The 16,921-nt window shown below is 32.4% G+C and overlaps 1 protein-coding gene across 1 annotated transcript in view; it reads left to right on the forward strand.

The window, feature by feature from the left end:
• pth1r (parathyroid hormone 1 receptor) overlaps positions 1 to 15,222 on the forward strand; it is a 146,208-nt gene extending 130,986 nt beyond the window's left edge. The window contains exons 8-13 of the mRNA XM_088918191.1: positions 10,607 to 10,667; positions 11,883 to 11,949; positions 13,369 to 13,463; positions 14,332 to 14,473; positions 14,587 to 14,628; positions 14,860 to 15,222. Coding sequence (XP_088774317.1) covers positions 10,607 to 10,667; positions 11,883 to 11,949; positions 13,369 to 13,463; positions 14,332 to 14,473; positions 14,587 to 14,628; positions 14,860 to 15,222 — 770 coding nt within the window. The remainder of the gene's footprint in view (positions 1 to 10,606; positions 10,668 to 11,882; positions 11,950 to 13,368; positions 13,464 to 14,331; positions 14,474 to 14,586; positions 14,629 to 14,859) is intronic.
• The last annotated feature ends 1,699 nt before the right edge of the window (positions 15,223 to 16,921 follow it).

Here is a 16,921-nt window from a genome sequence, read left to right on the forward strand (position 1 = left end):
CATTATGAATTATAGAAAATGATCAGTAATAATGAATTAAGCAAAAATGAAAATGTTTAGTCAGTGTTTAAAAACAGACACTGCAGGACTAGATTATTTATAATATGTATGGAGTCTTTGGGCAAATAAAAACAAAATGTTTAACCCCTCATATAGACTTATTATTAAGGCAGATTAAGATGTGAAAACAGATCCCCTAATTACAATAAAGATTGTGAGGAAAGGTTGTTTTATCTTAATATCAGGTGACTGGAGTAAAAAAAGAAATCCAAACTATTACTAAAAATGTCTCCAAGTCGGCAATTCAAAGCACAATAGAACAGACCAATTTCTCATACTGTTTCATGTTTCAGAATTAAGAGGTAAATTACAATAACATTACCTGAATTTTAGTGTGAAACCTCATACTATCTACAGGTATCAAGCCAAACCAATGAGATAGAGGTAACCTACTACAGTTGCTGACTAATTATCAAATACCCCTATTAATAAAGGGCAATTATGGTCATACTGTAGTTCAACTTTTTTTGAAAAGCAAAGCCTGAGCATAAGCATATGCATGTGTTTTTCAGCCTTAACAGTGATCATGGTCGAAGGCCTCTATCCAACATCTTACCTTTCCAGTTGGTGCAGAAGATCTTGTTATATGTGTTTTGAATTTGTTGTATAAAAGAAAGCTGGTGGTCTAATCATGTATATTTCATAGAAGTATATGTAGTTCTTATCACTCCTCTCCTGTTATAACTGTTGTTACAGACAATCAAGGTTATTAACAATTGGCAGTCAGAACAAAATCTTCTAGCTATACAGCACAACAAAAAGGAAAAACATTTAGAAATCTAAAAAAAACATTTTCTCTTTTTTGTAACTAATAAACTAAAGTTGGAAAGGTACTGTAAGTGGTTAATTAAAGATCATTTTTGTTGATCTAATGAAATCGTATGAAGAGATACTTTACATGGAATACACAAAGTAGATTTTGTAAATAGGTTGCTGTAGGTGTGAAAATGTATTTTCCAGTTCTTGTTCCTAGGAAAATAATGACAGTGATTTGACTTAAAATGTTTTTTACTAATTCATCTGATGTCACACACTTAAAAAATATGTTAAGTATATTATATAGTAGTTTTTCCTGTTAATTTATTTGATGATGGAATTTAGAATTTTTCTTCCTAATTCAGTGAAGTCCATATTCTGAGTCAATTTATGAGTAATAGCAAATGGTGTACTCTCTATGTTGATCTCTGAGATCTTCTTTTTACAGCATTTGTAATGAACAAAACTGGCAAGTTAATTTGAACTGTTATAGGGTTTTGTTGTTTTCATTACTTTTATTGTCTTATACAAATTGCCATACTGTATATAGGGGAATTTAAATGCATACTCTGAGACAACTAGGCCTAAACTATTTTTGGAAAGTAATTTTAAAACAACATGGTAACACACCTTTTTTTTACACAATAGGATGCACTGTAGCTATTTACAGTATAAAGGGGAACTTTAACCACTTAGAAACATTTTTTCATGGTTGAAAATGAAGTTCCATAGATCAGTATTTTTTTTCTGATGTGCCTCACATTTCAGTTTTGTTTGGACAGGCACTATTGGTTCTTTTCTGTGGGCTGCAGTTTTTGTGACAGGAGGTGTTAGTCATCTCTCCTGAGGATATTACTAAAAAAACAATGCAAGAGATGCATTTATTCACAAACTGTACTGATGGAAGGCAGCAAGGGAATCATTATTTAGCTTTCATATACTTTTTTGTACAGTGGAACAACACTTGTATCCTACTCATTATACAGTACATACATTCTTGCACATGCACTGCTATGCTTAACAGATACATTTCTATAGGTAATAAATACAAATTTTGGATAATTTAAGTTTGTGCATTACAAATGTTTACAGGGTGCATATTGTTTCTTTGTTATTGCAATGTATTTTTAATACATCGCATTTTCATGTATAATGTGATGTAAAAAATAATTGTTGTGAATCACTGAGGTAGACTAAAAACAATAAATACTATACTGGACATAAATACTCCAAATTAAACATAAGTTTTCTCTGTGATTACTGATCTACAGTAACTGTATGCAACTATTTATTGGAACTCTCAAGAGTACTTTCAGATTTAATAACATAATTGCCTACAATCTTAATGTTTTTCCACTTTTTTACCACTATAATGGTAACAATCAAGAAAAGACCAAGAAGGTGAAACGTCTGTTGAAGTTAAAGAGGTCAAATGCAACATTGTGATCTTTCCAATTCTTGTTCAGTTAAGCCTGAGATGAAGGTATTCATTACCTAGGGAGCAAAATTTCATGTTTTTTTTTCAAATGCCTTTTTCTTTTCGGGTACAATTTGACATAATCTGCTTAAAAAAGTTTAATTTGTCAGGGATACATGACATTCTGAAATATGAAAATACTTAATATTTCTATAATCAAGCAGTTGAAACAGTGACACTGTAAAATATCAGGAAGAAGTAATTTCAAAATGACTTTACATCCGTTCCCAGATATATACTGTATAAGGGCACTATAAATTTGCTCAGGCATTTATATAATTACATTTACATGTTATTGTTATTACTTTGCTTTTCAGCTTGTATTAAGTGCTGAACAGATGGGTTTCGTTTTGCTTACTGGCAGTCCAGGCTACCCACTTGATAATTTTTATTGCTACAGTATGTGTCTTGCAATGACTTGACCTCTGGGCTCTCTAGTTCATACAAAAGAAATGTCAGAGATGCTTTTGAATCTTGAAATTCTTGGCCAGACTAAATCAATTTATTTTAAACACAAGTTTTGACAGCAAATCATAATGCAAATGCACAATATAATCAGTTGAAACGTACCATTCTAGGGAAACAAGAAATAATACCCATGCAGGCATGTTGAGAAACTACTAGGATTGAAATGTATATATATAAATTTGTTTTGAATGAATATGTGTAAATTAGCATTAATTTTCATACTCTTCAGTTTCATTAAATAGTTTTGTTTTTCTACAGTGATATCAAAGGGGTCGTAATCTACTAGTCTATCACTACAAATTGTATCAATAGAGGCTAAACTACATTTTGTGAGTTTTTGCTTTGATTATTTTGCTTGAATAGAGGCAAACAGTAAAACAAACTGCCATTTTACTGTATCACTAATAATGAGCTTTGTGAATTTTCCTTTACCAACCACATTATATGATCTTACATGTCCCATGGAATAGTTTATCCCCTATACTAATGGTCTTTGAAGGCAGCCCTGTGAACTGAGATATTTGTTTCCTTTTTGAGCATCTTCATTCAGCATGAGGTCCTCCAGGATCACTCAGTCTTTAACTATTTACCTTTTGACTCTTAATAACTAGAGATTTTAAAAGAAAATAATAAAAATAATAATTTTAGTTAATTTTATGAAAATATTTTGTATGTTTGTTTGTTTGTTTGTTTGTTTTGAATAATGAAGGTTATAAGGGGAATCCAAAACAAGTATTCGGAATCCTCAAAGGCACTGATAAAGTCAAATTAGAGGATTCCTTCAGAATGAACAGTGAAATAAGAACCAGAGGACAAAAGTAGAGATTTAAAACTCAGAGCAGGAGGCATGCCTTTACTCAAAGTAACTGAGTTAGATGGCTAAATGGCCTCCTCTCATTTATAGCCTTTCTTATCCATCCATCCATTTTCTAGCCATTGCATCCAAAACAGGATCACAGTGGAGCCGGAGTCTATCCTGGCAAGCAACTGGTACAAGATAGGATCCTCCCTGGACAGGACACCAGTCCATCACAGGGCACACACAGACATCAGTGCACACACAGCCAGGCCAATTATCCTAAAAAATATGTTTTTGAATTATGGGAAGAAACCAGAGCACTCAGAATAAATCCACTCAAGCATGGGGAGAACATACAAACTCCACTTAGATAGAAACCCAGGAATTGAACTCAGAGCCCCAGCATGGCAAGGTCACATTGCTAACCACTGTGCCACCATGCCATGCATTTTTTAAATATGTTCTTATTATGTAATGATTAAGAACTTCTGTGTTATAATTATCAGTTATATAATTAAAATCATATTGTTTATTATGGAATGTTTTCTATTGTTACTTTTACTATTTGAAAGTATTTATTTGTATACATTCTGTCTTTTTAATAGGTATTGCTATAAATGTGAATACTGCATTGGTCACTGGTTTTATTTATTATATAGTAACTTCTAATTTTTATCATGATTTAGAGTAATTCTATTTATTTTCTCTTCAAAAAATATTTTATTATCCTGATGTAACTGAATGCTGAGTAATTAATAAATAAATCACTTCTGAGTTGATCGGAAAAATAGTGGTATGAAAATGAAGAAACTGAAATCTCCTTTGAAGTTAGGCTTTACAGCTCCTGCATTGTACACACTGTGTGTATCATTTCTATATGCACAGCGCATACAATGTGGATGTTGTATTGCCCACTAACTGCATCACCTTTTTCACAGAGTGAGAGGATTATGAGTAAAGCTGTTTTATGGTAATGAATAATAATTTCTATATTTTCTTTCTTTTTCAACTACTATAGCATGTTCACTATAACATGCAGATGGCAATAGGAGCTTTGGCAATCATGCCAGTACATGTTAACAAAGTTAAATTGAAATGATCTGATATTGGACCTACAATATCAGATAACAGTTTATCCTTATTGTAAAGTCATAAAGGTTGAAGGAATCATGAGAAACATTTGGTAGATAATTCTAAAACAAAGCTGTACCTGGAAGGCAACATGGACTGCCTTACCATATGTGCTGCTGTATTTAGCCTTAGTTACTGTAGCTAGACTTAAGGAAATACTTTTCCAATTCTATGGTTCAGACTTGAAATAAAATGAAAACCACAAGACAATGTAGGACTAAAAAACAGGTCTGTCAATTCTAAATCTAAACATTATTCGGTTGAAAAAATGAAAGCTTCACAGGTGATAGTATGTAACAAAAGGCAGTGAATAAGAAGATAAGAAATTATGAAAAACAAGAATAAGAATAGCAAGAAAACAACAAGATGAATTTTAGTTTCACATTCTTTGGATGTTTGGTTTTACCCTGACACTCCTTTATCTTGGCGCCCACATGAATTAAGTCTGGTTTCTCCACAGACTTCAGGATTTAATTTACACTGGGATCTCTTAAAATAGTGTAGTGTCTGTTTAGTCTTTATAATTATGCAATTAAGAAGTGATGTTAACCAGAAAGACTCACTAAATCACAGAATTTACAGTATTTATATTTTCTCTAATCATAAATACACTAATAGTTATTCTGCTGTCTCTTGTTTACATCAGAGTAACAAAGGGGTTCACATTTCCAGTAAGGTGAAATTTTAATGAGGACGGCCTTCGATTGTTTCATGACTTACAATATCAATAGTACTATATTACTGTAGCTCTACAATGCATATCTATGATATCCTTTGGGTGACAAGACTGTGCACCCAGTGTGTTTGATCTAGGGTGTAAAACAAAGGACATTTCGCTTTCTCTTTTGATTTTTCTTTTACTTAAAGATTTAAAAACTTAGCAGCAGTTACTATTTGGAATACGCACTTGTGATGTTACACTATATCCTATATAAACTATATCCTGGGACAGTATTTGGGGTCCCAGGTAGTTTCAAAGGAAGCTTATGACTGTGTTTATTCTTACAGTATGTGTTCTTAGAAGAATATAGTGTATATTATTATCTTAAAATAACTCTAGACTGGGTAAGGGGTGTCTAGTTGCTACAGAATTTCACTTTTAGCGATTGATTGCAGCTTGGCTTCAAAGCCCTATATCAGTCAAGTCCTGGGACCTCATTTGTTGCTCTTTCTGTGGACTCATTCTTATGTGAGAATATTTTAGTATGACAGTGCAGGTCCTCATGCTGCAATAATGTGTAATAAAAATGGGTTCTGCTGTGGATGCACTGCTTGCCAGACTTAAATTGTGAAAATAGGTGTCTTTGTGTTCAGCAATCTAAAAAGGGATATTTTTCCTGGTACTCTACCTAAGTGATGACTGCAATATTGTTCTCTCATGGTAACTTAAAAGATCTGGTACTGTATGTTGGTATCTTCAGCTAAATAAAAATGCTGGTATTGTGTCAGTTCTCTCCACATTCACTTCTATAGCACTATTACAACCTGATCTGTCTTAATATCCTATATCTTTTATATAGAGGATCCTTTTGTTGATTTTCATGGAGGCTGTCATTTTTCAAATGTGTTTGATGATTAAAAATGAACAAAAAATGTTCTCACAAAAAGTGCCATCCATTGCAAAAAATCAATGAGTATCCTTGACAGAATAATTACTATATACAGTACAGTATATTTCGTGCAGAATAAAATCATTTATATGTTTAAAACCCATTCAGTTACTTTTTGCTTTTTTAAATGTGTTTTTCAAGCAAAACAATTTATTAACTAAATATAATAATTGGAATGCAATAAAATAATTATTTAAGAAATTCTCAGATATAACCACACTATGTGTACAGTATAAATAATATGTTCTAATATGTAATCTCTGGTTTAATATCTGGAAGAAGCCCATATTTAAAACATGCTACTGAAGCAACAAGTACTATAGTTTTATTTTATTTCATCTATTTGAACCAATGGATAAAAATGCTTACACCATTAACATTTCAATGGAGTGGGAATTAAATACAGCTGATGTTCCATTTTAGAGAGGATTATAAAGGAATTATCTTTTAGTTATCTGGAAACTTTTTTTTATTATAAATACACTTGTTGTTTAGAACTGATAAGAATTTCAATGTTATGGATTTTTCTGATTTAACAAGAGGGAAAGCTTTTACTATAATTAAAACATCTAAATTAAATTATAAAACAATGAGGCACAACAATTAAATGTTAACACATTAACAAAAAAACAGCTATTTGAAAAGAAAATCAACCTTCTTGTTGAAAGTTCAAATTGTTACACTGTCTTTTCAGGTCACACATTTTCTGTGTAATCTATACTGTAGGTGGTAGCATCTTAAAATCTTAGCACTTTACGGTCTGCCAAAAAAATACTAATAATTTCACTACAAATGTAATTGAAAGCAGTTTTCTATCTGAATCTTAGTGAAGGTTCATTGTTTTCCAAGGGAGCATCCTGTGCAGATTTAGTCATAGCATTTTTTCCCTCTCTGGAAACACTTGACTAAGGTGTAATTACAGTACATTTGCCCAACATGATTGAAAATACTTTGAAGTAAAGTGCCAAAGCTGTGTTATTATCTCTGTCATTCTACAGAAAAAGAAGCGGCTAAGAGCGGAGAACTTGAAAACCCAAAATAAATAAAAAAATGCAATGTGAGCTTGCGTGTTGCACAGAGTATTATCTCAGTTGCATGCAGTTTTTTGATTTGAATGATTCTTATTTTCATTCTGACTTATAGAGACTGAGACAACAAACTAGAAAAAGAAGGACACTTTTTATAAAATATTAGCAGAAATAATAACAATAATTTACAATTTAGTTGCTTGAAAGTGTAAAGAATGGGTTTAAGTGATCACCATTGTTTCTTTGTTTCAAAGAGCCTAGTGTTACAAGATAAAGATATACGTACAAATTCACATATTTAGTACATAATACTATACATGAATCTAAGATAATTGCCTCAAGGTATTTTGAAAGTCAGAAAGTTACATGAAACCTATTGCACCATACCTTTTTTAACAAGCTAAAAAGTCTCTAAACAAGATACTAGCAGCACAAAGAAATACAATGCCTTGCTAAGGAAATCAGTGTTGATTCACAATAACACAAAAAGAGTGATTATTTGCTTTTAAGCAAAGATGGTATTTAATGAAACAATTCAAACTGAATTTTTATGTTTATTTCAAATTCTGGAGGTGTTTTATCCAAGGTTTCTCCTCTTCTACCTTCAAAATAATGGTTTCCTTCTGTGTTTGCCTTGTGTCATGGTTTGAGTTAAGGAACGTTTTAATTTTTTAATGCAACATGAGAGAAACTGGTGATATGTGTCATTGTTCATCAATGTAATGTTTACAAATAAACATTTTTTAAAATATAAAGCAACTTAATGGTTATAATGCCAGGCTCAAAAAATGTATTATGATGAAAAAGAAGAAGCTCTCCTTCCCATTGATTATAATAAAAAGCAGCTGCATAATAAATTTAACATCTATCCAGTGAATGAAAGAGTGGGGACAATGAGCATGATATAATTCATTCCCTTGATTACATATTTGGCACCAAAACAAAATAAACAAGAGTGTTTCTGGCATGAGTGTACATCTGCCTGTATCACAGAGAAAACATGCTGAGTACAAAAGACAAGTGTGTGATGTTTCATGATGGGAACAATGTATGAAAAAATCATTTTGAGTTCTTTCAGTCATGAAGACTAGGTTTAGTGAATAATGCACAAGGCATCATTATTTCATTCAATACTCTCTATGGAACTAAAAGTTATAATAGAGGACATTACAATGAGGTCAGAGAAGCGTGAGATGTAGAAACATTAGTCATTTCTCATGTTGCTTCCTACTGAGAAAGAACTGGAATCTTATTGTTGAAGTGAAACCAAGGGCAATTATTGAATCTATTTGATCTATGACAGCATGTGTTGTCTGCTATTTATACAATGATGTTTGATGATATAATTAAGAGTATTTGTTTTTTAGGTTTCTCTTACCATTTTCACATGAAAGATAACTTGTCATTGACATTTTTTGTCACTGTACTGTACATGTACACTAAATTATTTTAAATGTGTTAAATTCAAAAAGCATTATATATCATATATGTCATATATCATATATATCATATATGTCATCATGTTTTACATTTTTAAAATACATTTTAAAAACTCTATAAGATTGCTTCTTTTAAACTATTTCATTATTTTTCTCCATGAGTTTTTAAAAGGAATATACTGTACTGTAGGGGCTCAAAAGCAATGGAATCTAGAATTAATGGATGTAGGCCAGATGATAAATTTCAGTTTTCTTTGTCTCAAGGTTTGATTTTGTAAAACAACCAGCTTACCCTCAATATTTTACCTCAAAAATAGTATTATCGCTGTTTCTGTATCTGTGTATCTGTGTTTTACAATTCATTATTTGGAGAGGTACAATACAATATATGCAGTAAGTACACATACTGTAGTTTTAAAGTGTATAGTATGTGGCATACAGATTCAGCCATTCAAAATGCATGGTACAACCCTATACCGTGCAAAATTATCCATAGTTCACTGCGTTGTACCACAGTACGTGATTTGGCTGGCTAAAATGACCAACAGGGGCACTCGTGGTGTATTGGTTGAAACTATTTAATCATTTAATCTCTTAACTGTGCATGTTTTAATCTGCTTAGTATTGAATATTTACATGGAATTTTACAACTAAAGGGAAATTTTAGTAGTTCAGCATAAAAAGAAGAGGAGCATAACGCGTCTGAAGGTCATAAACAATATTAATTTAGGAACATAAACATATTATGTAAACTGTATATGGTTGGTATTAGTAGTTTAGATAAAAAAATACACATTTACGGCATTTCACATTCTTCCTAAACATTTTAAGCATCAAAGTCTCGGCTACATACTGTGGTTATTTTGGAAAAGTTTTTACGTGCTCCTTCTGACTATATTAAGTTTATACTGAATATCTCATAAAAAGTTATAATGTTTTAACAATTTCTACGAATACTTACACTTGTTATCTCTTTAAAAAAGTGTATACTTTTTAGAATTTGATTAATACGGAATATAATATGGAATTGTATATCTAAAGAAATTAATAATGATATAATTATATGCACATCTTTTTACTTTGTTGTATTGTCTTGCAAAAAATAATCTGAATTTCAAATTATGTAAAAATGTTTAAAAATGAGAGACTATTCAGCCTATCTAGCCTGTTAGCTGTTTAGTAGCTAATTGATCCAAGGATTTTATGCAGTGTTTCTTAAAGGAAGCCAATGTATAGGATTTAAGAAGATGTGGAATATTCAATATAGACCTATTCATTAACATGGCAGAGTTTGAGTTTAAAAGCTAGTCTGCTGTTAAATAATTGTTACAATAGTTAATTTTTTAGTTTATTTCTAAAATATTAAAGTTATTTACCTTTAATATTTAAATTAGTTACCTTTAATATTTAAAAACATATTTTTCAACTGGAGAACACTTCTATTAAAATACATTAAACACAAATTGCTATTATTAATATACTGTATATATAAAAATAATAATGAGAACAATAGGTTTTCACTAAAAACACAAACCAGGAAGGAGAACATTAGAAGGATTTCTTATTAATATTAGTTTGCTGTTCATTAACTTTATAATGTTTATTTTGTTGGCTTTTTACTTTTTCTATGTTTTAATGCTATTTGTTTTCATCAGTATGTATAATTTATACTGTCAGTCATGTACTGTAAATAATTATTACAATTTGCTCTCAAATTACTGAGACTTATCACAGTATCATATTTCTGACTTATGTGGTTAAATACAGATAATGATTATGCTAAGGATGGATGAAATTGAATGGTTTCTTAAAATTGATTGTTATGTTTTATGTTATAGGGGTCCCAGCTGTGTTTGTTACTGTGTGGGCTAGTGGAAGAGCTACTCTAGCAGACACAGAGTAAGTATTGTAACTATATGAAATACAACCTGATAGATTCATCAAAGTATAGCCTGAAGTGTTAATTTGCAGGAAATAAGGAAAAAGAAAGATAAAAATAAAATTATAAAATGCATTTTGTCAGAGTTAAGTATTAATAATATTGTTATCATTAATATTCCAGTTGGGTCATAACTATTACAAGGCATTTTCTCTGAAATGAAGAAAATGTGTATGAAAAGCTTTCATGTTTCAGGTTTTGCATGCAAGACATGTATTTCTCTTTCTATTCAATATAGTTAATTAGGTAGCTTGATAATTAGTTAGGTAATTAGAAAGATTAGTGTTTTAGTTCTTTCATCTTTCTTTTGATTGACGTGTACAAGAAATAATCAATTTAAACCAAAGATGGCCTTTTCTAAGTCTCTCTGTAATTCTTTCCAAGACTCCAGTCATTGTGGTCTTCATGGGTTACCTACTGTACCTGATTTTAAAATGTCTGTTTCCAGAGAAACTTAATTAGGGTAGAGAACATTCCATAAGCATGTTATCTATGTCACTCCACTATGCAGGAAATGTTACCATCACTATTAGCTGAATGGTTGCCTGTTATTTCTTAATAACGTTTATTGACTTAGTTGTCTTATATGTTGATTAATGATTTTCTGCAATACACTGGATATTGTCAAAGATCTTTTCAAGAATATCTGTATTGGTGAAGCTAAACGTACTGTGCTATCACATAAATAAGTAAGCATTATGGCATTTGTACAAAGATTTCCACAGCTTTGTAGTATTATTTTTATTTTTGGTCTCTGCTCTAAGTGACAAACATGCTTATAGGCTGCATTTGGATCTCTCAGTGATTAGTAAACGGACATCTATGTCAACAGAACATACAGTATGTAATGCACAGAGAATACAAATTATCTTTAAACTGTATGTATCTTCAGTTGTATTTTAAATTTAAATTAAAATAAAATGTCTCCATTTTTGATGTGAGACAAATAAAAGTCTATTACTGTACATTTATGATACAGTACATATAGGATATCAAAGCAATACAAAGACATACTGTATATCAAATTGTTGCAAGGTGTAATACACATTTACTCCAAAATTGAACTTAAAATGGAAATTTTACTTGCAAATACATGTCGTTTCTCATTATTTTATCTGAAAGCATGAATGAAAACACAGTGTTGTTCAGATAAGAAATTATACATCTTCCTGTAGGTGCTGGGATCTTAGTGCTGGCAACCTTAAATGGATAGCACAAGTGCCAATATTGGCAGCAATAGTGGTAAGTAAAAACTGATTTTATTTAAATCAACTGTTTTATTAAAGGCACACTGTACATGTGAGCTATTTATTATGAACACAAATTACTACAATATAAAAATAATCTGTCAGGTGATTTTTATGATTGTATGACAGCAGGGTATCCATTTACATTTTTGGTTTTCATGCAGAGCAGCGTGGTGATACTGTATAGCAGTTAGTGCTGCTGCCTTAGAGCTGTCAGGCCCAGGGTTTGTTTCTGGTCTCTGGCTCCTACTGAGTGGGATTTGCATGTAGTCTGTGTTCAGATGGGTTTTCTCTCAGTGTTCCTGTTTTCTCCCACCTTGGAAGACATTCTGGCTGAGTTCTATTGGCCTTTATAAATTGTCCCTTTCTTTCTGGTCTTGCAATGGATTGGCGTCCTATCCAGGTAGAGATGGTCATTTTCTTTCAGACCTGCCTTTTGACATATGCTTCCGGGATAGGCTCCAGATTGCCTTGAGTCTCACATGGATAACCGGCATTCTGGTAAAGGAAGGATGGATGGACCTTATGCATAAAATGTTCAACAGCAGCATACATGAAAAATTGTACAGACATTTGTGGCAAAGTAAATATTGAATTAACAGACTTGGCAGGAAAGGTGGCAAAATGTTTGAATAAGAAAAAAAAACCCTGGGTTATTGCTTCAGCTCAAGCATGTTTACATTGCTAATTTTCCGCCAGCAGCCTGAAGACAGGGCCATTCTAGAAATGAACAGATATTGTAAAGAAGCATAAATTGCATGCCTTAACTGATGTTTGATGTTTGCTTATGAGTAGCACCTGAATATTCATACAAAAAAGAGAGCAGTGGTGGCACAGTGGCAAAATGGCTACCATTTCTGCCTCACAGGGCTGGAGCCTTGTGTTCAATTCTGAGGTGCTATCTACATGGAGTATGTATTTTCTCCCTGTGTTTGAATGGGTTTTCCCCAGCTGCTCTGGTTTTTCCTCCACAATCCAGTGATACACTGGTAGGGTAATTGGCTTTTGGGGAAACTGGCCCTGATGTGAGTGTGATCTTGTCCGTGTTTGTGTTTGTATAGTATGTGCGCTATGATGGGGAGAATTCCACCTTGTGCCCATTTTTTGCTGGGATTGGAAATAGAGTTTAGCATTAACTTGTGTTTCTGCTTTTCATTTTGGTCTCTGCTCTAAGTAACAAACACATAGTGATAGACTGAATTTGGCCCAAAACAAACCAAGATGTGTTGCCTGTGCAATTGAAAATTGAATGACAGAAACAATAGTAGTATGAGAAAAAAAAATGACTCTGAGGGGATTTCTGAACATTTCGCTATTTTTATCTTATAAACTTTAAACATGAATTTCTACACGTTCTTAGTTTTTATTAAGGTATCACAAAGGCTAAGTAATATTATTTTGTTCTTATTTGCAGGTAAATTTTTTGTTGTTTTTAAATATAATCAGAGTTTTAGCAACAAAATTAAGAGAAACAAATGCTGGAAGATGTGATACTAGACAACAATACAGGTAAGAAATACCTAATATACATTAGGAGCTGTTTTTATTAACCTAGTTTTATTACAGACTTATGTATAGTTCCATGGTTGATATACATATAAACTTATGAAATGGCAATATCTACATGGATGTTATTGTGTTACAGGATTTAATAGGAAAGTTTTATTATATCATTTTTTATGTTATGCAAATACTTTCAAATTTCATGGTGAGACATTTCTCGCTGGAAGATCAGAAGCTTTTCAAAAAATGTTACCCATGTAAGATGTTACAAAAATAATTTCTGTGAGTTATTAGTTAAGTATTAGCAGATGGCCATTACAAATAAACATAACAGTTAATGTTCAGTTATAACAAATGTTATAAATACATGTACAATTGTAATAATCAATTCATTGACTTTTTGACTACCTCAGCATGGAATAATAAAATATCTTAGCTTTAATCATTTAATTTCAAAATTATGGATATGAAGCAAATCAGCAAAGCTGTAATTACAATTAAATTTCCCTTTGGGGAGAAAGAAAGAGCTCTACTTTCTTCCCAGCCAACTGTAGGAGCTACAACAAAATCTCAAGAACAATGAGATGATTTTAGTCAAAGAGATGTCTGCAGCACATGAATCTTCTCTGCTCTCTTGGGGTGCTGTCCATCTGGGGTGTGGTCTCAAGAAGATGTTGTTAGAATGGAAAGTACTGTACCCCTGTTATGTTCAGTTGGGTTGCAGAACCATCCACCATGGGATTTTCTTAATCTGCTAAACAATATACACTTTAAAACCAAATACTAAGCTTTATAAATATAGATTTTAAATTCAGCACTGAATTTTATCCAACAACCTAACAGAAATGACAGAAATGTCCTTTTCCTTTTACAGAAAGCTGCTGAAGTCTACTCTGGTCCTCATGCCTCTGTTTGGTGTTCATTATATTGTTTTCATGGCCATGCCATATACTGAAGTTTCAGGAATTCCATGGCAGATACAGATGCACTATGAAATGCTTTTTAATTCATTCCAGGTATAGTAAATAATGTTAGAGACTCATACTTTGGAAAACAAATCTTCTGTTAAGAAAGCCAATGAACTCTTCGAAGGTGTTATTTGATCTAATTTTGAGTAATTCTTTTCTAGGGGTTCTTTGTGGCAATCATCTATTGCTTCTGCAATGGCGAAGTAAGTATTTATTTTGTTGTATGCTGCTAGTAAATATAGTAGTACTAGTATAATATTGTTCTAAAATGTTATTATAAACAGTAGATTTTTAAACATATCATATATTTAAAATATATAACACATCTGCTTTCTTACAAATATGATGTTTCATTGATATTGTTTTATTTATTTCTGTAGAAAGTATTTTCTGTATTCTTATTCAAAATGTTTTCCTGTGATGTTTCTTATTAGGTTCAGGCTGAGATAAAAAAGGCTTGGAGCAGAAGGACACTCGCCCTTGATTTTAAAAGAAAAGCTCGGAGTGGTAGTAACACATACAGCTATGGGCCCATGGTTTCACACACCAGTATCACAAATGTGACAGCAAGAGGCTCTTTGGCACTACATCTCACTACCCGTTTGGGACCGGCTTCAATTAATGGGCATCGCAACCTGCCAGGTTATGTAAAAAATGGCTCTGTTTCAGAAAACTCAATTCCATCCTCAGGACAGGAAGTGCCCATCAAAGAAGAGGAGCAGACAAATGGGTCCGGACTCGATGAAGGAGAAAAGCCCACAATAGTTGTGGAGGAGGAGAGAGAAACAGTGATGTGACACTCAGCATTACTTCAAAACGTAGTGCTGGTTTTCCCAGCAGGAGAAAGAACTGGATTGTTTAGAATCCTGTCTGGAGTTGTCTGCCTGTGTGATAGACTTGGCATTCAGAGCAAAAAAGAGTTTGCAGCTAAATTCCTACTTCAGTCTCCTTTTAAAAATCTTCAGGCTTCTTCAGTGAAGCTTCAGAAGTTTTTCATTCTGCTTTGGAACTTTCGTCTCCAGGGCTGCTTCAACCAGTGAAAGAGAGCCTGTAAATTTAAAACAAAGATTTTGAGCCAGATAATTTTAGCGAGATTTCAGTGAATGTGGCTGTATAGCAGCCAGTATCACATAGCCACTTATCTTTATAATTTGCTTTGTCAGATTGAAAAGCCTTGTTTTGTGATAGTGGCTCTTTTGCAGTGTTTTTGCAACGCATAGCATTCAGCAGATGTATATTTAGTAATTACATATTGTGGAACAACCAGGAGTGGCTGAGAGTAGATAAAGGAATTTTCTTTTATTCTATTATCATGCATTTGTGGATTACTTTTAATTGTTGATGTGTCTTTGAACTTAAAATCTATAATGACACCAAAGTGGTTCTGTGCTGAATTGAAGTTATACAGATATTTCAAGCTGCAATTATTGTTGCTCTCTTGTTGAGCTGGGTTGGATAAACTGTGAATGGATTCTTTTTTGCTGAGGGTATTGAAAGAATAAGATAACTTCTAATCAGATCTATGGAAAACTGAAAGGTTAGACTTATTGGATCTGCATTGGGTTGAACTGTGACACTAGTGCAATATGTCGATGATAAGTCATGAATAACAAGAACAAAATTAAACGACCATTATGGCCCAATACAATATAAATATAAAATGTTCATGAGACTTTAATTTTGTAAATATAAGTTTATTTCAATGTCTATTCTGAAACTTGCTTATACTGTATTTATATCCTAATGGGTTCAGCCATTGTTTATGATTTGTGCTTTAAGTATTCTAAAATACGATTCATTTGTTCACCTTGAACCTAAAATCCAGCCAGAAGGTTCCTTAGATCTCATATCTCAAAGAATGAAATATCTAGTTGTGCTTATACATCCACATTTCGTTATCTCTCTACAAAGAGGTGTGACTGAAGGCGTATCTAATCCTCTTTGTAAGTATCCATTACAAGAAGATTGTCTTAAATCTGTATTCCATGGTTCATAAATTCCAGAGAGAACTGATTTCTGTAGCCTCCAACAGCATGCAATTGAATTGTTCTGTATTTTAAACACATTCACATGAAGCTGGCTGCTGATATATTGCTTGTGGCTGGATAGCAGGTACAGTAATGCTTAACGGCAACATTAAATGAGCATCACAACTGAAAGGAAATCAATTGCAACTTTTTTCAGTTTAAACTGTAGGAAAAAAGTAGGACATTTCTCAGTATTAAACCTTTGCATCACATAATCTCCCTGTTCCTACAATGGCAATTAAAATGTGAACTAAAAATTCATGTTGACACAATATATTCCTAGTGGTTTACAGTATGTGATAATAAGAGTATTGGTAAAATCTCATATTAGCAGGTTTACTGTTACTCTTAATTGATTTCAATAATTTTAATTTGCTGTAATGCTGGAATTACACTAACGAAGATAGGAAGGCCCATAGAAAACATTATCAAGGACAGTGAAACTAATTATATGCTGTAGTTATTTGTA

The sequence above is a fragment of the Atractosteus spatula genome, chromosome 6, assembly GCF_055471065.1.
Source record: "Atractosteus spatula isolate fAtrSpa1 chromosome 6, fAtrSpa1.hap1, whole genome shotgun sequence".
In the NCBI taxonomy this organism is placed as follows: domain Eukaryota; kingdom Metazoa; phylum Chordata; class Actinopteri; order Semionotiformes; family Lepisosteidae; genus Atractosteus; species Atractosteus spatula.